This window comes from Doryrhamphus excisus, linkage group LG19 (genome assembly GCF_037039965.1).
Source record: "Doryrhamphus excisus strain RoL-2023G ecotype Guam linkage group LG19, RoL_Dexc_Guam_v1.1, whole genome shotgun sequence".
Taxonomy (NCBI): Eukaryota; Metazoa; Chordata; class Actinopteri; order Syngnathiformes; family Syngnathidae; genus Doryrhamphus; species Doryrhamphus excisus.
In genome coordinates, this window is record NC_136375.1 from 8,773,704 (window position 1) to 8,796,167 (window position 22,464).

At 41.5% G+C, this 22,464-nt stretch overlaps 1 protein-coding gene across 2 annotated transcripts in view; it reads left to right on the forward strand.

The window, feature by feature from the left end:
• Window positions 1-22,464, forward strand: part of eva1aa (eva-1 homolog A, regulator of programmed cell death a) — a 60,290-nt gene that overhangs the window by 26,290 nt on the left and 11,536 nt on the right. The window contains exon 5 of one of the 2 annotated variants that reach the window (XM_058057210.2): window positions 1,863-2,006. In XM_058057210.2, coding sequence (XP_057913193.2) covers window positions 1,863-2,006 — 144 coding nt within the window. Of the gene's footprint in view, window positions 1-1,862; window positions 2,007-9,729; window positions 10,420-22,464 lie in introns of those variants that run through there. The other variant, XM_058057213.2, reaches the window with a different exon arrangement.

The following is a 22,464-nucleotide window of genomic DNA, read 5'->3' on the forward strand; positions in this document are numbered from 1 at the left end:
AATTGTGCAATTACACCTCCATAGACACACAGTCAACGGCAACTTTGTTTACAGTTGCACCTCTCGAAATTTAAGGAGGGGAAACAACCTCAGTTCAGCATGGATTTGGCTTTTTATTTGACTTTTTGTTGTGCTGGCAGCGTCGCAAACTCCAAGTATGTGTATTAAAAACAATTGGAGTTGTAAAACACCCTCATCATTCATGATCAATGGAAAAGTGTCACAGTCTCGAAGGTGTTTGTCTGGACAATTTTCCAGTTCCACGCTGGTTTCCCGCAGTCTTTGACCTCACTGTGTACCGGTCAGGAATTCCAGAATGTTGGTTCCTGCTGGGGAGTGTCCGTTTGCCCCCTCCTGAACCATATCCACATTGATTAAAGGGAACAATCTGGGCAAAAGGATTCTAGGAACTTTGTTGTCATACCAGCACACATTTAGATGGGGCAAGATTTCAGATTTAACCCAAGAAAATGCATGTCTCTAATGTCTGAAATTAGAACATGTATGTTTTTTTGTGTCTATTTACATTGCGTTGAAAAATGGTGCTTATAATGGAAGTCTATGGGAGGAGGAAATTTGGAATCTGACCCTGCAAAAAACAAAAACACAAGATGTATAGTTAGACCTGATCTTTGAAAGAGCACCAGCCATGTAACATATATTTTTTGGAAAATAACTATTTTTATTTTTCTAAGCAAATACAGCGACATCATTGAATCAAATCTTCTTCTTCTTTCTCTTTGGGCTTTTCCATTCAGGAGTCGCCACAGCAAATCACTCTCCTCCATCCAACCCTGTCTTCTGCATCTGTCTCTCTCATGTCCTCCTTCACTACATCCATAAACCTCCTCTTTGGTCTTCCTCTACACCTCCTACCTGGCAGCATCCTTCTACCAATATATTCACTATCTCTCCTCAACCATCTTAATCTGGCCGATAACTGACTTTATATAAACTCCAAGGCTTCTAACATGTAATGTCCCTCTGATGTACTCCTTCCTGATCCTATCCATCCTGGTCACTCCCAATGAGAACCTCTGAATGCTCATATTCATTCATTCATTCATCAACATAATTTAATCAAATGTGTATTCAATATAGTCCTTGCAGGTCAATGTTTTGCACAGAACTTCTGTTGTGTTACTACATATGGTATAATTTCTTTTTAACAAAAAATCATAAAATTCAAATATAAAACAATTTCAGGTCTCTAGAAGACAAAAAGATCTAAAAACATAATGTATTGGTATTTTTTCTACTTTTTCTAAAAAAAAAAATGCTGTCTGAAACTTAAATTCCTTTATGGTTCCTATATGGTTAATATTGTCAATGGGCCTTATCAATACATTACCGCCTTTCACGTCCTGACTGGAACATTTACCCTCTGACCTGTGCCACCATTCATTATAAAGCCAAGCTGCTCTCACCTTCTTTCTGATCTCTCCCGCCATGGAGCCTCACAGGTGAGAGAGACCAGTGTCCATTTTCAAAGGCTCATCTCTTTGTGTTTTTCTTCAGGGGTGTGATGGACTGTTTTTAATGGTTTGATGGACTGTGGGGACCTCCGAGGCATCCCTAAGGACCCCATTCACATTCCCGTACACTTAGCAGTTTTTCTTCTTTAAACGTTACAGCTGACAAAATCTTATGTAGCACTTTGCAAACTGTCAATCAAACGATTCACCCCTTGCAGCAAGTACCTGAGTCACCTTCCTTTTCAGTTCTGTTCTCATCATTTGATAATTGTTCCATTGAAGTGTCTCGGGGAAAAGTCCAGCTGACCCGTGACCCCCCTGAACAACATCAGTGGTAGAAAATGAAATATAATTTTTTAAACATTTTTTTTATATTTTTCCTGCCAGATTGCCAGTCGTCCATTGCCCTGCAGGTTCTGACCTCCCGCTGTCAGGGCAAGAAGAGTTGTGCGGTCCGAGCCTCATCCAGGGAATTTGGAGATCCCTGTTACTCTGGCACCAGGAAGTACCTGAGCGTCATCTACACTTGTGGTGAGTCATGAGCTTCCTATTGCTGCCACAAGGGGGTGACATACACTCATTCATCAACACACTGTTATTGTAACTCTTTTTAAGTTTGCTCCAGTTCATGTCAACCCCCGCGGCATTATTGTGGTATGGATATTTGTTTCGGACATGTGTTCAAAGTTACATGAAGGAACATCACATGGTTGCATTTACACAATTCGACATGTCTGAAAATGAGCGGGAAGAAGTGGAGCTTATCTTTCATCAATTTTTCATAATAAATAGGAATTCATTCGAATTAGTGATGACATTAAGTAAATTATCATGCAATTAATTGTTTTTTAAAAATAATTATTCATTCATTGGGCCGTGACACACATTTGGTGAGTGATGTAAATAATAATAATAATAATAAATGTTATTTATATTGCACTTTACATTACAGAAATCTCAAAGATATTAGATAAAGACCAAAAAATTTAACTATTGATGGATAATTATCATATTAAAGCATATTATATAAAACAACTTAAAAAACAACAACTAAAAATAAGTAATAGTAAAAATTCCACATGCAAATAGAATGTCTTTTGTTTATATTTAGCGCAGATGAGGCTGAATGATGGCCTTATTTTTATCAGTAACACACCCTTGGGCTAATCCTGACAGGTCAAGGCTGTAATTCTTTAACTCTACTCTCAGACACACACGCATTGTCCAGATGCCTCAACATCCGGGATTGATCAATCATCCAAGTGACCTGGAGCCTCTCAAATCCACTAAAATCACCAACCATAGACAACTCACTCCAGACCATTCTCACCCCGATGGCTCTGTGGGTGTGAACGCCAGGCGTTATATCCTAGAACATATCTTTAGCTTGAAAAGCTGATTGTCAAGTTGTTCTCCAAGTAAGAACAGGCCGACGCAGACCAGAACACCCAGACTGTTCACCTGTGTTTATGGAGTCTTCCATCTGTGTCTGACCTCCCTTATCTGGCTTCTGATAACCCATCACAAAGTCGCCAAACAGTTCGATAAATGAGTGGGTGTTTGCGAGGAAGAGAAGAAGGAAGCAGGATGGTAAATGTTCGACAGAAGGGGCGCGCTGAGAGGGCTTCTCTGGTTGGGGAGGGGGGTTGAGAGGACTGAACTTGAGTAAATCACTCTGTAGGACGTGAAGTCGGTGGTCGCCCCAGGCTTCGTTGGTGGTTGAACCCCATGATTGTTTGGAAGAATGTGTGTGGTAGAACTGTGATGTTCTATTCTAGGGTTGGTCAGCCTGTCACCCTTTTAAGTCCTTTTTCACAGGCCAGAATTGATTGAATTCATTGTGTATATGAACTACTAATGTACTACTGTACTACTACTAATGTACTACTGTTCAATGTAGATATACTTGGCTCATTGATTCCCTCTTAGTACCCGCTATTTTAGACTGATCTTTCAAGGCACACAGAACGTTGCGTTCTCGGGCTATACATACCAAAAGAAAGACTCAACTCTTATCTTTCATCAGAAAAAAAAGTTTGTTTCTATCTTTTTCCGTTCTTTTGTAATCAGCAGTAGAACATACGTCAGTTTCAGCAAAATATCAGCTCCCAACTAGCAAAGGGAGAAACACAACTTTTTGCATTCTTTCACTTTCACTTTGACAGAAATATTTAGCCAAAATATATAATCTATTATACCACAACATAAACAGTACATGAAAATAACAATTTATTTGCAAATATAACACCATGAACCATGTACAGTTTGAAACTGAACTGTGTGTGTGCACACATTTCCCTTCAATGTGTAACTGGACGCTTTTTCACTTCCTGTTTGCTGTAAAAGGGCCGCATGGTGGATGAGTGGGTAGGGTGCAGGCCACACAGTTAAGAGACCTGTGTTCGATTTCCCGCTCGGGCATCTCTGTGTGGAGTTTGCACGTTCTCCCCGTGCATGCATGGGTTTTCTCCGGGTACTACGGTTTCCTCCCACATTCCAAAATCATGCTAGGTTAATTGGCTACTCCAAATTGTCCATAGGTATGAATGTGAGTGTGAATGGTTGTTTGTCTATATGTGCCCTGTGATTGGCTGGCAACCAGTCCAGGGTGTACCCCGCCTCTCGCCCCCGAAGTCAGCTGGGATAGGCTCCAGCATACCCCTACAACCCTAGTTAGGATAAGCGGTATAGAAAATAAAACTGCACCAAACATGATCTCTTCTATTGTGCAGTTGCATCATCACCTCTTTTTGCCGTAAAACATGCATAAAATATGGCTTTGGGAGGGACGAATGTTCTGGTTGGAAAAAAACGTCTTTGGTAGTTAATTTGCGTTCGACCTTAGAGGTTCCATGGTATTTTTCAGACAGCCTCGGGGAGTAACTCAGCAGCAAATGGTCCAGAACCCACCATCAGTCTCCCTGCAGACACACACATACACAAACAAACACACACCTCCTACACATCGGTCACCAACATAAGGTTTCATTTCCAGTTTGTACTGTTTGTTTTCAAAAACTCTTAAGGAGTTCCAACGCAGAACGGATTACCGTCACAAGTCTTTTTGAAGCAGGTTCTGATTTGTTCATCATCAGAACCTTGAAACATTCGTTCTTCAAGTGACTTTTTGGACGAATGATGAATGAGTGAGCTCGGGGCGCTTTCTTGAAAGAGCCAGATTCCAATGTGGAAGCTTTTGAACTTTCTTTTTTTTAGATTTGGCGCAGTCGAGTGAGCAATTCAGATTCTTTACAGCATTTAAATAGAAGAAAGTTATTTAGCTGATTTAGGATTTTTAGCGCCCTGTTTGTTCGTCGCAAATGATGATGTTTTTGTTGAGGACTGTTGTACTGTTGTGGAAGTTTGGCAGGCGTCTGTGCTCTACACAGCGACCTTCTTGTTAGGGATGCGATTCCAGTCGTGATCTTCTTCAGATCTTTTTCCAGTAGCATTTTTCAATGTTTCACCACAGGGCACATATAGACAAACAACCATTCACACTCATACCTATGGACAATTTGGAGTCGCCAATTAACCTAGCATGTTTTTGGAATGGGGGAGGAAACCGGAGTACCCGGAGAAAACCCACGCATGCACGGGGAGAGATGGCCGAAGGTGGAATTGAACTCTGGTCTCCTCGCTGTGAGGCCTGGGTGCAAACCACTTGACCACCATTCAGCCACCTTGGATATTGAAAATGAAAAAAATGGATGTTTTGCATTGAAAATAATTAATTGAAGAGTTTGTTTACTATGTATTTGTACTACTCCAAAACATAGCAAATTCAGGTTCAATTCAAATAGTGTAAAAATAGCTTTTAATGGGTTATTTGGGTCCAAAGTCGGCAGTGGGGGAACCTGCAAATGATAATCTGCTTTGGGTCCCAATTTGGGCAGGTGTGTCCAGTAGTTTTAAGATTTGGACGGTTCATTTTTGCTCTCTTCTGGCCCCCAGTTTTCAACCGATACCCATCCAGGCAAACTTTTAGCAAGTATTTTTCTTTGTTGGAGCAAAAGATGGGTTAGAAGCCACTCCGCTCTTATGTTAGTTTTCTTCCCTTCCTCCCTCTGAGGTATCTGAAAGCCCAAATCAAGATAAAGATAAGGAACTCTACCCCCGCTTGCAACTTCCCTTCTTCCCTTTGGAGCGCTGCAGTGTAATGGATAGGCCTCACGTGCTGCCTCCTTTGAAGCGTGCACAGCAGACTTGTTTAAGGGGAATAAAAAGTTCGCCAAAGCCTAATGAACAGCACTAATTGCTGAGGAGGAAATGGATTAATTGCAGCACTTAGCTGGTTAACGTGGAGTCTGGCGATTTGTTGACTTTAAGTCTAGTACTAATTGGACAAAGGTGATGGGAGTATACTGTACATTACCTTTGTGGCTTTTAAAAGATGAAAGCAGTCATTGCACAAGGTACTCATGTGACTGCTGCAAACCGCACATCCGCCCCCCGCTCCACTCCCAGCCACACATTAAGTACCCATGTGGGTGTTTACACTGGCCTGGTCATGTGGACATGCGGTCAGGACGTATTGCCTCAAATATCAGTCTTACAGCTGCCGGACTGGAAGGCACCCCTGAGGAACATGTGTACCTATGTGCACATTAATGGGAATAAACACTTTCCAGTCGGAGGAATTGTCCCACACAGGCAACATCCATGATAATTCATCCCGGCTTCCAACATGGCCCAGACCTCAAAATGTCGCTTTGTTTTTCTTACTTGAAACCTCTCTTATAAAGTATTTTTAGATGCTTTCCAACTGTGGTCCAAGATAAGAAAACATGGTTTGGGTTTTAAGCTCAACAATAAAGTTGGTTGGAAGTGTGTTTTTTTTTGTAAGGTTTGACAGGGAAGTTGATAAAAAAAGGAACATCCTGTGCGGACTGTTCATAAAGTTATAGTGATACAGAACTGGATTACAGTTGAACCTTTAAAGTGGTAATTCCAATTCAGAATGGAGGCTCTAAAGTAAAAATACATTTTAAAAAATCCAACTTTTGAACTGCCAGCATGACGTCACACAACACAATCTTCTTCTTTCTCTTTGGGATTTTGCCTTCAGGGGTCACCACAGCAAATCAATTGTCTTCTGCATCTGTCTCTCACAATAACTACCCTCATGTCCTCCTTCACTACATCCATAAACCTCTTTGGTCTTCCGCCAGCATCCTTCTACCAATATATTCACTATCTCTCCTCTGGACATGTCCCAACCATCTCAGTCTGGCCGACAACTGACTTTATCTCCAAGGCCTCTAACATGTAATATCCCTCTGATGTACTCCTTCCTGATCCTATCCATCCTGGTCACTCCCAATGAGAACCTCAGAATGCTCATTTTCATTCATTCACTCATCAACATCATTGAATCAAATGGGTATTCAGTATAGTTCTTGCAGGTACATTTTTGCTTGTTTGCTTGTCGCTACATATTGTATGATTTCTTATATTATATTATTATCTTATATTATAAGATTCTTATATTATATTATCTTATATTATATTGTATGATTATAATTGTATGATTTCATAAAATTAGAATATAAAACCTACGAGGCTTAGGCTTCTAACATGTAATGTCCCTCTGATGTACTCCTTCCTGATCCTATCCATCCTGGTCACTCCCAATGAGAACCTCAGAATGCTCATATTCATTCATCAACATCATTGAATCAAATGGGTATTCAGTATAGTTCTTGCAAAGGTATTTTTTCTACTTTTTCTTAAAAATGCTGTCCGAAACTGTTAAATTCCTATGAGATTTCCAAGGCCTCTAACATGTAATGTCCAGTCTGATGTACACGTTCCTGATCCTATCCATCCTGGTCACTCCCAATGAGAGCCTCAGCATCCTCATCTCTGCAACCTCCAGTTCTATGCCACGCAACACAATACAAATGATGAGATGAAACAGATGATTGCAAGCTAGCAAGCTTTTTCTCGACTCTATGGTCTTGTAGTGTCTCTGTCTGTGTATTCAAACCCGCTCTGTGTGTGTTTTTGGCGTAATTACATCAAACTGGATCAAAATCAAAAGTACATCTCGGTCTTTGCTTGTGTTTGATTTGAGCGAGCAGAAAGGAATGAAATGGCCCCCCTCCGAAAGCAGCCTCGAACCTGACTCTGCACAAAACAACCGCAGCTGGCGTTCTTAGGAACACCGCGGCGAGAAAACATGTGACCTCAGCTGACCTCTATATGTGTGTTTGTTGCTGCATTAATTGCATGTGTTCTGCCAATACCCATACAAGGCATTCTGTGTGTGTGTGTGTGTGTGTGTGTGTGTGTGAATACCTTAACCATGAAACGTTTTGAAAGTTCCCAGCGGCATGGTGGTCTCCACAGCAAGATGGTTGCCAGCAAGGTTGCCATGGTGATTTGCTGATGCCAGAGCTTGCGGGATTGTGCTATGCCAGCATGTAAAGTCAGCTGACGTGTGCCTCATTGACTCGCATCATCTGGCATCTGCTCTGTGTTTTGGGGGCACAGTTCCAGTTAAAAGTCTGGCACTTTTCTCTTGTTCAAGCTCTAATCTCGAGATAAAGATCACGAGCCCGCTGGGAACATTTTCAGCTAGTTTAATTAGATTAAAAGGAATTTAGAGCAAAGTGGATTTGGCTTTAAAAAGAGCATTTAATTCCCATCTTTTTTTGCCTCACTCCATCCTTCCATTCGCAGTTTTAGTCAGTTTGTCTGTTTATTCTGCCAGGAAATGGGATTCCTGGCAGTGTCCTTTATGAAGGGCTGCAGCAGATAAGAAAAGGTTATGTATGTGATAAGTGGCAAATGTGCCTTGATGAACTTTGAGGATGAATGATGAATGGATGTATGGGTAAGAAGGAAAGATGTAGAACAGTTCCGCACCACTGTAAACCACAATAATAAACCTCTGTATCGTCTTTGTAAAAGGCAAAGCTCCCCAACTGGATGTCATCTTTGGCTTTGAAAAATGCAGCATAAGAAGACCTCAGCAGGAGAAATGGCCGCCAACTTTGTCAGATTCACAAAGTCGTAAATTACGAGCATTTTTTCATTCTTGCTTTACGTCGAGCGTGTTCAATCGGAAGGTGGCTGGTGGAGGAGGGAGGGTGTGGGGGGCTGGGCTGCAGTGTAATGCTTTTCAGCTTGTGGTTGGTTTCAGCTTTCCTCTTGTGGTAGATGAAGACAGAGGGAGAGAATGAGGAAAGAATGAGATGGAAGGATTATAGTGTGTGAATGCGTGTGTGTGTGTTGACACGAGGAAGCTGTCAGTCGGACTTTTAAGCAACGTTTAAATCCCAGCAACACACCAAAATGTCTTTTTATGATGACTAATAATGGTTAGTAACATACATTTACATAAGAATGAATAGTATACGCTCTCACTGCACAGCTCCAACATAGTTATTTGTTGATTATATTTGTTTGATCAGGCTGCATGGCGGATGAGGGGTTAGCGTGCAGGCCACACAGCGAGACCCGTGTTCGATTCCATGCTAGGTTAACATGCTAGGTTAATTGTCCACTCCAAATTGTCCATATGTATGAACGTGTGTGAATGGTCCAAATCTTACAACTACCGGACACACCCGCCCAAATTGGGGCCCAAAGCAGATTATCATTTGGAGGTTCCCCCACTGCCGACTTTGGACCCAAATAACCCATTAAAGGCTATTTTTATACTATTTGAATTGAACCTGAATTTGCTATGTTTTTGGAGTAGTACAAATACATAGTAAACAAACTTGTAATTATTTTCAATTTTTTTCATTTTCAATATCCAAGGTGGCTGAATGGTGGTTTGCACCCAGGCCTCACAGCGAGGAGACCAGAGTTCAATTCCACCATCTCTCCCCATGTATGCGTGTGTTTTCTCCGGGTACTCCGGTTTCCTCCCACATTCCAAAAACATGCTAGGTTAATTGGCAACTCCAAATTGTCCATAGGTATGAATGTGAGTGTGAATGGTTGTTTGTCTATATGTGCCCTGTGATTGGCTGGCGACCAGTCGAGGGTGTACCCCGCCTCTCGTCTGAAGACAGCTGGGATAGACTCCAGCACGCCTGAGACCCTTGTGAGGATAAGCGGTAGAAAATGGATGGATGGATCGTGTTGTCATTTTGAAGTCATAATAATGAATAAGTATTAAGTAAAACTGATCCAGAAGCAGTTATGTAGCATAATGGACTTTTTTGCTTTTAAAATGAGTTTTCCTTTAGGTGTGCATGTTGTAGATGATGTCTTACATGCATTGGTGTGTCGTATAACAGTTTGTGTTTTTGTTGGTGGAACATGACATGGATACAATGTGTGTTGAGCCTGTTACACACCACATTTCCAATCTCATCTGAATGAAATTCTCAGGTCATTTCCTGTAGCTGCACACAGCCGCCTCTCTCTAATACACACACACACACGTCCCCCCTGCCTAGGTCTCCCTCCCCTTTTCAGATCCCTCTGACTGCTCACTACTCACACAGTAGTGTGTTGTGGAGGTGAACACCACTACATGTCCAGCCTATGTCTGCTGCCCCTCTCTCGCTCTCTCTCTCTCTCTCACACACACACACACACTCTCTCTCTCTCCCTCACCTCAGTCTCCCTTGCTGTCACATTCCTGTTGTCTAAAACCGGCTTTAACTTGGAACTGGAAGGAAGGACTAGTCCAAAAAAAAAAAAAGAAGAAGAGGACGCCTTTCCTGCCCTCTAACACTGGATAAGAAGAAAAGCAAAATTGTACTACAAGGGAGTCACTCTACCTTCCTAAAAGCGGACTATTCATTTGTTCCCTCCCTCACTGGCTACGTCCCTCTTTCCCTTTTTTGGGCTCCACTCTCTTTCTAGTGGGACCCACGGTGGGCTATTCACGTGAGCGCTTGTTTTCACAGAAAAGCTTGAGGAGTTTGACAAAGTTACTGTTTGGATCTCGGAGGTGTTTCCATTCATCAACAATGCGTGTGTAAGTGTCACCTTGTCTTCTGTCTGAACATGCTGGGATCATTGCGTTTTGGTGTTGCTGCTGCTGCTGCTTGTGTGTGTTTACACACTTTTTTCAGGGCCGTGAGTACAAGTTAATTGGCGTGTGCATGCTAATTGTGTGTGTGTGTCATTCCCATGAAACATGAGGTAACAAGAGCTGAAAGGGAGATTTGCCAGGTCTGACTCACTGGATTAGACTTTGTTGACGGGGAAATACAGGCTTCACGTGTGGATAGATGAGGTAAACGTAGGTGTGAGGAAAAAAAAATAACCGCAATGACTTTAAAGCCACACTATGTAATAACCATAGTACCTAAAGAGAACACGTACAGACTTATGTGGATGATATACTGATCATTGTAGTCTGCCATTGTCATGGCAACCCCAGGTCATCAGCCTAAGTGGACTATTGTGGTTGTGGACCAGCCAGGACACCTCTTATTTTGCACTCATGTTGATGCTGATGATCCTCTCATACTGAAATATGTATTCACGTGTCATCCACCACCCCGTGAGGTTATATAATGTCCCCTTTTTTTTCCTACGTGATATTCAGTCGTTCATTGGCAAACACAGGTACTAACAGGTCAGTTCCTATTGAGTAAATTTAAAAATACAGTTTTTTTGTGGTCCGTTTTAGTGCTGCCCTTGAATGCAACACCCTATTGCTATAGTCCAGCGCCCTGTGGACGCTGTAGTACAATCAAACCTCGGTTTTTGTATGATTCGGTTTGCATCGAAAATGTTGCAATATTGCATGTACCAAACGTGTCTGGGTCTGTAACTATGATCTCTAAAATGTATTTTTTAGTGTTTAGTTTATTTCCTATGGGGAAAAATGTGCCTGTGATTTTGTATTTTTGAGTTTTTGTCGAACCTTTTGGGATTAATCATGAAAAAGTGAGGTCTTTAGACTCTACCTTGCTTCAGCAGTCCATTTCCTTGCTGCTGTCCATCTCTTCTCAAATAAAACACCCTGTCACTATCTTGGGACGCTGCAGTGTTGTAGTCCACAGTCTCCGTTTTCTTGTTTCCTCCAGTGTCCACTTGAATGGCCACCAGCCAAATGCTGAGTGGAAAGCGTCTAGTTCTCCTCCATTTGGACTAACACATTCAAAGATGCATTTTTTGAGTTGACAACATTGAAAGCACTTCATGCATCTTTCCAGTCCTTTCAATCCCGCACATGTTTTCCAACGAAACCTCCTATAAAAACACGTCATCCCTTGTAAACAGGGCCCGTGAAGACCAAAAAGAGGTGCTACCCTTTCAGCATGGCTTGATTGGCTACCAAACATGTGGCTCTTTTTTGGCGATGCATGCAAGCCTTCCTCAGCCAGGTTTCCCTCCAGTTGACGCCGTAGCTGTTCAGCACTCACAAGTCCTGCTTCCTCCCAAACCACAAGGGGCGCTTTGTTTGTAATTTATGAATTAGTCTGTGGTTTAGGTTACGTGAAAAGAAATGCAGGCCTGAGGCAAAAAGAATAAACCCAGTTGGCTTGATGAGAACATTCTGATGAGTTGAATGTAAACTCTGGTGTGTTTATTAGTCCAAAGTTGCTCTCTGAACGTCCTCCAGAGATTAAAAGAGAGATTGACATAACAATAGCGCTTGTATTGTACACAGAGGCAGTATAACAATAATAGCATGTAAGTCTGCATCTGACCATTAGATAAGGGTGACAACTCAGTCGTAAAAACTAAAAACGAGAATTGAAGCAAGACAGTGCTTCATTTTCAAGCACAGCTCAACTCCGTAGATAAACAGCAAGTCATATCTCAAGATGAGTTTTTTTTTTCAAAAGCATACTGTCATCATGCAATTGCTTCTTTTCTTTCTTTATCAACAGCTGTTTTATTTACCATCTTTTCCAACTACTTTTTCCCTGACTTTTGTGTGATTTCATGTTGAAGTTATTGAGGAGCCGTTGATGGCCAAAGCAGATGCACTCCCATTAAACATTGACTTGCTGGGGATGGAGGCTATTTTTGTCTCCCACCACCTTCTCCTGTCATACATACAGCCTTCATTTTACATCAGAGTGCCCTTGACCGCGACCACCTCAAATGGAGACTCCGAGACTGTTACATCTTTCAAGCTGTTGGTCAGCACCAACCATTGACCCCTGTCAAATTGCAAGTAGGCATGGTAGGAGGAGGCGTCAGAATTTGAGAGGAGAATGCAGATTTAACCTGTACACAACCTCACTGGGATCCAATATCATGACAGTTGTCCCCCATTTATACCAGTTGGTTTCAGCTAAAATTAAAGGAAAGGTATACAAAACTGTGGTGAGACCAGCCATGTTGTTTGGTCTAGAGCAGAGGTAGGGAACCTATGGCTCGGGAGCCAGGTAGGGCTCTTTTGATGACTGTATCTGGCTTTCAAGCATTTCTTACCACAATAAAAATGTATTTTTGCTAACATTTTAAAGTAAACATCACAGAAATGACTGTTAAAAATAATATTAAAAATCAACAACTTTTTTATGCATTTTCTACTGCAATACGGCCGACCATATCTATCTTTCCTGATATTTTCCAGGTCAAACACCAAAACTCGATTATTACTGGGTAATGCGGTAGTCTACCTCGGTCATTGAGATGTCAACATGTAAATATAAACTTTTCTCCTTTAGTCAAATAGTCACCTAGCTAAAGCTGCAGAACCAAGCCTTCTGACGAAGATGGCCAAAAGAATGAAATATACTGAGTATGGTGCAAAATTATGCAGCAGCAGAAGTTGTATTAATGGCAACAAGTATTTGATTTATTATTAGACACTGCGCTGCTCACGAAAGTGTGCTGGCCACACCCCATTGGCGTGCGGTAGTGTGCCTGGTCTACACAATTAGAGCCCATTATATCTAAAACTGTTGGTCTTACATAAAAATGCACACATTTTATTGCATTCAATGTTTAAAAAAATGTATATGGCTCTCACAGATACACATTTTAAAATATCTGGCCTTCATGGCTCTCTTAGCCAAAAAGGTTCCCGACCCCTGGTCTAGAGAGAGTGTCACTGAGGAAAAAACAGGAAGCAGAACTGGAGGTAGCAGAGATGAGGATGCTGAGGTTCTCATTGGGAGTGACCAGGATGGATAGGATCAGGAAGGAATAAATCAGTGGTGAAACCAGCCATGTTGTTTGGCCTAGAGACAGTGCCACTGAGGAAAAGACAGGAGATGAGGATGCTGAGGTTCTGATTGGGAGTGACCAGGATGGATAGGATCAGGAAGGAGTACATCAGAGGGACATTACATGTTAGAGGCCTTGGAGATAAAGTCAGTTATCGGCCAGACTGAGATGGTTGGGACATGTCCAGAGGAGAAATAGTCAACATATTGGTAGAAGGATGCTGCCAGGTAGGATGTGTAGAGGAAGACCAAAGAGGAGGTTTATGGATGTAGTGAAGGGGAACAGTTGGTGTGAGAGAGACAGATGCAGAACACGATTGATTTCCGAAAACCGAAAGAGAAAAAAGAAGTTGGTTCCAGACCCCACCACGCTAAATTTATTTCCACAATATAGGATTCAATTATAATAAATTGAATTTCCATAGTTACAGCATAGAAAACCTAAATATGGGTTTGAACATTATTAGAGCACTGTTGACATGAAATAACACACCTAGCGACTTAACCAATTTAGTTTCTTGTAAACTTAAAAACCAACAACTTACCACTTCCACACGGAATGGGAGAACTTTTTTTCCACTCATGGCCTACTTCATACAGTGTTAAGGTAATGACTCATCAATGTTATGTGTCATTACTGCCACCTGGTGACCAGAATACTACATATTATTTTTTCGAATGATAGACCATAACCTACCACGAAATGGCGATCATAAATAAACTGCAACATTGCGAGGAAGCGATAATTGAACCGCGATATTACAACTCTTATGACTCGGTGCTGGAATATTTTGAACTGGACAGATTCCCTCGGGCCTCAGCATCCGTACAACTTAGCTACATTGGTGTGGTTATTTTTTTCCCATCTGCTGACTTACTTTCTCCAGAAGAATCCATAGATTGGAAGTACTTTATCTCGCTCCATTTTTCATGTTCATTTGAATTGGCGCAGGTTTAGCGTGGAGCTGCCTGTCCATTTCATGTTTAATGTTTAAGAGAATAGTTAGTGTGTAGTTCCTTGACTTGGTCCTTCCTCTCAGGACTCACTGTTCTGATGTCTGTGTTCTTGCCGGACTGGATGGGGGATTTGAGGAGTCCCATAGCTATGCAGAGTCATATATCTCCAACTACGATCGCCGCTGAAAGATGTCAGCAAGGTGAAGAAACTTGAAGTAGGGTCAAGCATTTGGGAGGGAGCACGAGGTATGTGAAACAAGCTTGCAAATGAGTGATTATGATGGTACATACTGCAAACTGTAGAATGCATCATTCATTTGTAATGGACATGAAAGGAAGAGAAGTTATGGATACTAAGATGTAAGATGTTTCCCTACCCCCTAGTTGAAAAACCAAACTGTAGGATTACAGGGTGCGATTTGAATAAAAATTCAAAGGCGCAATTTGTGAGGTGGTTCTTTTTGTAGTTGAGTCAAGTGGGTTTCAAGGCTCAGTCATCGTGTTTTTGGACGTTTTATTACAGCTTGTATTTCAGGTTGTCAAAAGTAGCAGACATGCCTAATGATGTAGATTTTACAGTGCGGTGCTACGGAACGAGGCATTAAATTGATAAGCTGCAGATGTCCAAAGTGAGGGGGGGGCTTTTCAGCTTCATGTTGAAATGTAACACAGTATAAGTCAATTGGAGTTTCTTTATGTAGCTCTTTTTTTAAATACGTAGTCGTACCAGACGTTTTGGCTTCATGCTAATCCATACCAAAATTTGTGGTCCAGTGTAAATAAATCTCTATCCACTAAAGGATTAGCTTTGAGTTTTGGCAGCTGTTTGAGAGTGCCAAGATGAAGTGCTCGTAATATCTTTTCTTTCTTAATGCCAAGTTGTCAATGTGTGGTCACGCTGTCAAATATGCTACTATGTCCTTGTGATGTTTTTATGGAACATTTCTATGTACGGTATGTCTTTGACATATGAGGAAGGGGTTTGTAGACTTAATGTAGAGTCGTCTCTTGTTTATCACGGTTAATTGGAACCGTGATAAGTGAATTCCTACGCAGTAGGATTATGAATTGAATATTTTTTTATAGTTAGAGCATAGAAAACTGTTGTAAATATGTTTTTCAGCATTATTAGAGCCATCTACACATAACATAGGTCACTTCTAGACTTGTATTACCCAATAAAGTAAATAAGACATTTTAGACATTAATAAGACATTACATAGACTCACGATTGGTGGTGATTGTCTCATCAATGTAATGTTCCTGACACCAAGTGGCCAGTGTAGTAGAACATTCACACAGGAGCTGCTGTCAGCCACAACTCACGCCAGTCACTGCCACTTTGAATATACAGTGCATATACTCTAACATCTTCTAAATGTGTATTTTTGTTCATTTAACCATTTTGATGAATGAAAAAGGCTTTTTACTTACAAACATTTAGAATTTAACACTGACACAAATAAACAAAAACATGTTTGTGTCATTGTGAGAGGTCTCACTCGCTCACATTTTGTATTTCCTGAACATCTGTGGGTGAGTTTAAGGCTAGTATGTTAATAATAAATAGTAAATAGTAATATAAAAATATACTTGCTGACTGTATTGTTTTAAATAATGGCCCATAGTTCCCGAAATTGATATCCTTTTACATAAAGACAGCTGGGATAGGCTCCAGCATGCCCGCAACCCTAGTGAGGATAGAAATCATTGTAGTTGTACATCGAATAATTTACCGCAAAAAGATTTCCCTTACTTATTACAGATAAAATGTATTTCTATGTGTGATTAAATGTGATTAATTATGAGTTAACTATGCATTAATGCAATTAATCACAATCTAACATTTTAATCGATTGACAGCCCTAGTTTTGACTAATAATAGACCATACAACAGTGATCATGTATTCATTAATTTTCAAAATTTCCGGCGTGATGTACTTAGGTACTTAGTTCGAGATTGAATAGTTTTTGCAATGGTGACAATCAAAGGTTGAACATTTGGACCTGAAATAAACATCTGAGTGCTTTGCAAAGTCATTCAGGGTCAAACCACTTGAGTGGTGACCCGACTCGAGTCAATATTGGTCTCTGATTGCTGATTTTAGGGTCAAAGGTTATATGCCAGGAGCAGCTGATGAGTCAGTCTTTTGTAGCACACGAAGGTCATAAGGTTGCTTTTTCGACAAAGTAAACTAAAACTGATTCAACTGATTGGACAGTGAAGGTAGTAGGTTTAGCAACTGGAGACTGTGGAGTGTAATACTACATATTAAGTTAGTACTCCAGGTGTGTTTATGCTGGGGCTGGCTGGACCAGGCCATTTACAGTAGTATAGTGGAGTATTTGTATGAGTCACAAGAATGTTTGCCAGTATTAAAAGCAGCCTGAAATACGTGCCTCAAGTCTAGAAATATTCTGTTATCCAGCAGGGTGTCGAACAGTAGCTTTTTATAGTCTGCAGTTTCCAGAGTTGCGCAAGTCATGCTAGGTTTTGAATCTCCCAGGGAGCACCATCACTGTGATCTTTAGCGCTCTGATCCGGTCCCCCCAACAACGGTCCTCTTCCTTCCAGCTGGGGATGCAGAGATGAAGGCAAAAAAAAAAAAAAAAACAGAAAAAAAAAAAAAGTCACTCGATTTCCTTCTATGGCATTTGGCTTTTTTCCTCTATTTTTTTTTTCCTGGCCACAGCGGGCCATCTGTTTCCTGCCTGCAACCTGACACCCAATGGGGTTCTTCTACTCATGAGGTGTGTGTTGAGGGTTGGCATGTTGCTGCTATTGTAATTCTACGTGTCTGTGATGCTCTCATGTGATGAGATGGTGATCAGGTTGACAACGGGTCCTTGGACATGACAAAAATGTATCATTGATTCATATTCTTTCTTTTCTTAATTTATTTCAGACATGCATACTATGTTACATTATTCTTTCTCACATATACACTTACAATACAATACACTTACAATATCTATTTATATATATATATATATATATATATATATATATATATATATATATATATATATATGTATATACACATACATACACACATATATACATACATATACATACACACACAGGGCTCTACATTAAAAACCAAAATGACTTGCCCATAGGGAATCCTTAAGGTGAGAACTACTTGCCCGAACTTGCCCCATGTAAAATGAAAAGACTGCCATAATGATATCATGTAATTTTTTGTGGCATCACATGAGAATCTCAAATAAATAAAATAATAAAATAAATAATACTGTAGCGTTGCGTGTGTGTTGTATTCCGGGCTGTAGTTTCATGCATGGACGCTGGGGGGCAGTCATGCTCAGCTCGCGGTCTTGGAGCGGGCGTTTTGGGACCAAAGAAGAGGAACGAGAGGGAAAAAAGGAGAAGTTCGGTTGCCGTGCGCCCAGCTAGTTAGTTAAGTCTGCAACAGGCCAGTAAGTTGTTTTTCATGCTGCCTTGGAAATAAAAACCATGCAACGATAGAGGTTCATCACTTTTTGCTGTTTCCTTCAGAATTAGACGATGTTGGCAGCGACGCCATGATGGATGTTTTCGTAGTCAAACGATCGCTGATTGGTTGATCGCGAACAACGGGTGTGGGTAAAACGCGGACTGTGGATTACGGACCGCGGTCTAAATAAACGATTCTGATTGGTCCATTGCAAGGATTGCTTTGTAAATTACCACCGGAATTCCGCAGTCCATGTTTTACCAACACCCAACAAGAACCGCTTTAAAAAAAACTCTTGGCAGTATGGCAAAGTGCGCTTGCCCGACGGGAATATCACTGATTAGATTTACTTGCCCGAATTTTGTTTTAACTTGCCCCGGGCCATCGGTACATCGTTATTGTCGAGCCCTGACACATGTCTGAAAAGGAGCAGGAAGATGCAAAGCTTATCAAATCCTACCCCTTCTCCACGCCATAGCAGTTACCAATTCAATATCTGATTTTTTTTTTCCCCACACATATAATCACAGAATCTTACATAAGACCAAACAACAAAAAAAGAGTGGGAACATCAGACACCCCATATTCACTTCTTTGTGTGGTGATGGGTTACTTTCTCTACACTAATTTATTAATATTACTAATGAATGCTCTTCTGCATGTGTTGTACTATTTCTGTTTGATTGTTGATCAGTTCCAGTTTGAGAACAGTGCCTGTTTTTGTCAGTGTGTGACAATTACACTTGTATACTCTTGAGCAAAGTAGTTTCTATTTGGATCTTGGCATTTAGCCACTAAAAACATGCTACGATGGGCCTGGATCAGCTCTGCAGTCCTCTTTTGCGGCAATAAGCCGAATACGGTTATGTGTAATTTGAATGGTCAGCTATAACTAAGGTTCCTTCGGTTTTGAGGCCCTCCTGGTTTCACCGTTAGATGGGGAATTTCCATCCCTCGCTATACCCCCCCCCCCACCACCACCACCACCGCAAACCTGGACGTCTCACTCTGTCGTAGTGTGTTTGGTTTGAATCAAATTGCATTATAACATCCTCAAGCTAAATCTAAGCCAGACCTCCAATTTCTGACACCACCGTGGATACCTTGTAGACCTGCTCGCTGCCCCGACCAAATATTTATACTTCTAGGCTTTGATTGTACACAAAGTGAATGGAACCAAATGTCACCCCCAATGTTTTGTTCACACTACAAGGTATGATGACCGTGACAAGTGAATTTCTGTGAAGCATGATACCTTATTGATAATATGGAATATTTTCATACTTACAGCATAGAAAACCTACGTATTTACGACCTTCTAAATATGGCTTAAAACACAATTAGAGTCCTCTAGACATAAAATAACAACCCTATAGTCACACTTTCACTCATATTAATGCCTAATTTCATTTTCTTTTTGTCTATTTCGGTAGCCAATTGTGATGGACACCGCTTTTCCATGGTGTATAGGTCGGATATACACAACCGGAGCGCTCACACTGCATTAGCATTGGATACATATTTGATTTATATACTTGGACGAAAGAGGCCTGGGTCACATTTGTAAAAAAAATCACACAGACATGAAAAAATTAGATACAGGTCACATATGAGCAAAAAAAAAAATCTGAATTGACCTGCTGTGTGAATGTAGCCTTATATAGTCTCCAAATATTAACTTGATTCTGCTGTTGCACATGCCTCTAGCATACTTTTTAGTAAGGTCTGGAGTAAATAAATGTAACCAAAATGATTTCTTTCCTGGTAAATGTACAAAGGATTGACAGATGTTTTAAAAATCTGGAAGAGGGGCAACCATATGTGCCACTTGTGATGTCATATGTCTTTCATTCACCTCATAAAATGTCTTTGAAAAGAGTGTTGATGTGAGATTTGCCCCATAAAGGTCACCCCTGTTACATCAATGGGGTGGTTCTTGAACCGCTCACCGCTTTTACTGCACACGCTCACGTTTTTTGGAACGTCCTTGACCTGTGCATGTTAAAGAAAGAAAGACAGCATTTCTCAGCTTCTCCAAATCGGTCTTTTAGCAGGATTGTGCCAAAAATAGCACGCTCACTTTCACTGAACTCTGAAAAAGAGTTGAGTGAATTGAGTTGAGTGAGATGCTGTGACTTCTGGAAGCAGATCTGTAGCCGATAAACAAATAAATCCCAAAGGAGTGCGAAGTTGGACTTAGGACAAGAGGCTGCAGCTCAGTTGACAAAGCACACACACACTAGCTCTCAGATTAAATTTCTTGGAGTTTGGATGTTTAACTCAGTGGACTATAACCAGATCCCTAATTAATGTCAGTACAAGGGAACGCAGCTGGCGTGTTGTTCAGTTTCGATGCTATTATAGAAATACAGTAGCTGTCAGCTGCAACTTACATTGAAAAGTTAAGTACTGTACGTGAAAATCTCAAAAAGTCATGTTCCAGCCTCGAAATGGAGGCTCCATCTTCTTCTGCCTATCCGAGGTCAGACCGTGGGGGCAGCAGCCTAAGCAAGGAAGCCCAGACTTCCCGATCCCACGCAGTTCTCCAATGTGTCCTGGGTTTTCTCAGAGGCCTCCTACCAATCGAACGTACCCTGAGGCGTCCGAGAGGCATACTGACCAGATCCCAGAGCCACCTCATCTGGTTCCTCTCGATGAGTTTCTCCGGAATTACATTGCTTCTCACCTTATTTCTAAGGGAAGCCTAGCCACTGTATGGAGAACACTCATTTTGACTGCTTGTACCCCTGATCTTGTCCTTTCGGTCCGTACCCAAACCTCATGACCATAGATGCAATCATCACATCCTGGATCCCGAGCCCCAGGTTCCCTACCCCTGATCTAGACACGGGCAAGTGTGTCTGTGTAGTGTGTTGGAATTAAAGTGTCAAGTGTCCACCGTTGTGATAAAATACGCTTGAGCATGTCTGTTTAACGTCAACTGTATCGCGCGCACCCCCCCACCCGCCCCCACACACACAGCAAAACTCACAGATCAAATATCATTTACTGACTGTCGTCATACAAATCGATCATTCCCATAATTTGAAAAAAATTGTAGGGTTTTATTTTACATTTTGTAAAATAAAGAATGTGTTATGTCCATGGTTCATTCATTCATTTTTTAACGCTTATTGTCGCGAGGGTCGCAGGGGTGCTGGACCCTATCCCAGCTGTCTTCGGGCGAGAGGTGGTGTACACCCCAGACTGGTCGCCAGCCAATCACAGGGCACATATAGACAAACAACCATTCACACTCACATTCATACCTATGGACAATTTGGAGTCGCCAATTAACCTAGCATGTTTTTGGAACGCATGCACGGGGAGAACATGCTAACTCCGCACAGAGATGGCCGAGGGTGGAATCGAACTCAGGTCTCCTAGCTGTGAGGCCTGTGCGATATCCCTCTCCATAGAGAGAGATATTTCTCTTAAAAGCTTTTTCTGAGGCGTCCGTCTCCCTCACGCCTTCTCGCTCCAGTCTTGACCCCTTCAGGGCACCAATCAGCATCTGTTAGGACTCAAGCTGTTTTAAGACTGTCGCTAAGTGAGCAGGGTCAGAAAAAAAAGACCGAGCAGGAGGAGATAGCACATAAAATTGGATAGAATAGCGACAAAAAGTGTTGATGATGGCGGTCGAAAACATCAGACTGCCATTTACTGTATGTGGCGTTTCTACACAATAGCTGCATTCTTTTTTTTTTTTTGTCTCTCATCTGTCCTCCATTTCCATTTGATGGCTAACAGCTGTACTGTATAGCCACCCATCAACAGCTATTTCAGTGGTTCTAACAATAGTCCCCAGCAGCGAATCTCAAATCAAAGGCTCCCACTGGTGTGGGACTTGGCATCAGTACATACATTTTATGTTAGTGCTTCTTGAATAGTCGGAGGAGGTGTCAGACTTCCAGTATCAGTGTTGTTCTGCTCCCGCTAATGTTTGGCCTACGGTATACTTGCTATCTCAATGGACAGATAACAGGTTCTCAATAAAGACTCCACTTGAGTTCCATCTCTGAGTCTTTACGTTGAAACATTTTCTCCAGCTCAACAAAGAAACAGGCCTTGCACATTGCACATTTATATTGTATGCTATGTGTATTAAACACATTTTAATGTGGCAGAACAACCTAGAACTCCAGATCATTACATCTGCTAAGCTCTGACGACTAATACTCCCCTGCACTGTCAACACGCTAGAAGAAAGATAACACGCCTCCCAACTGTGTATCCGTGTTCAAGACTCCCAAACTTCTTGGGCGATGTCTGGGATGTCTGATAAGCCGGTTACTCTCTGGCTGACTGTCCCTGACGGCTCATCTAATTAGCTAACGATGATAGGGCTCCAGATGCACATTTGGCAGACAAGTGTTACCCAAATGTTAAAGATGGCCAACGTCAAATCATAGAGCGATGAATGATACAGATGCTGCTGTGTTATTTGGTTCTAGCCACAGCCTCCTTACTTGG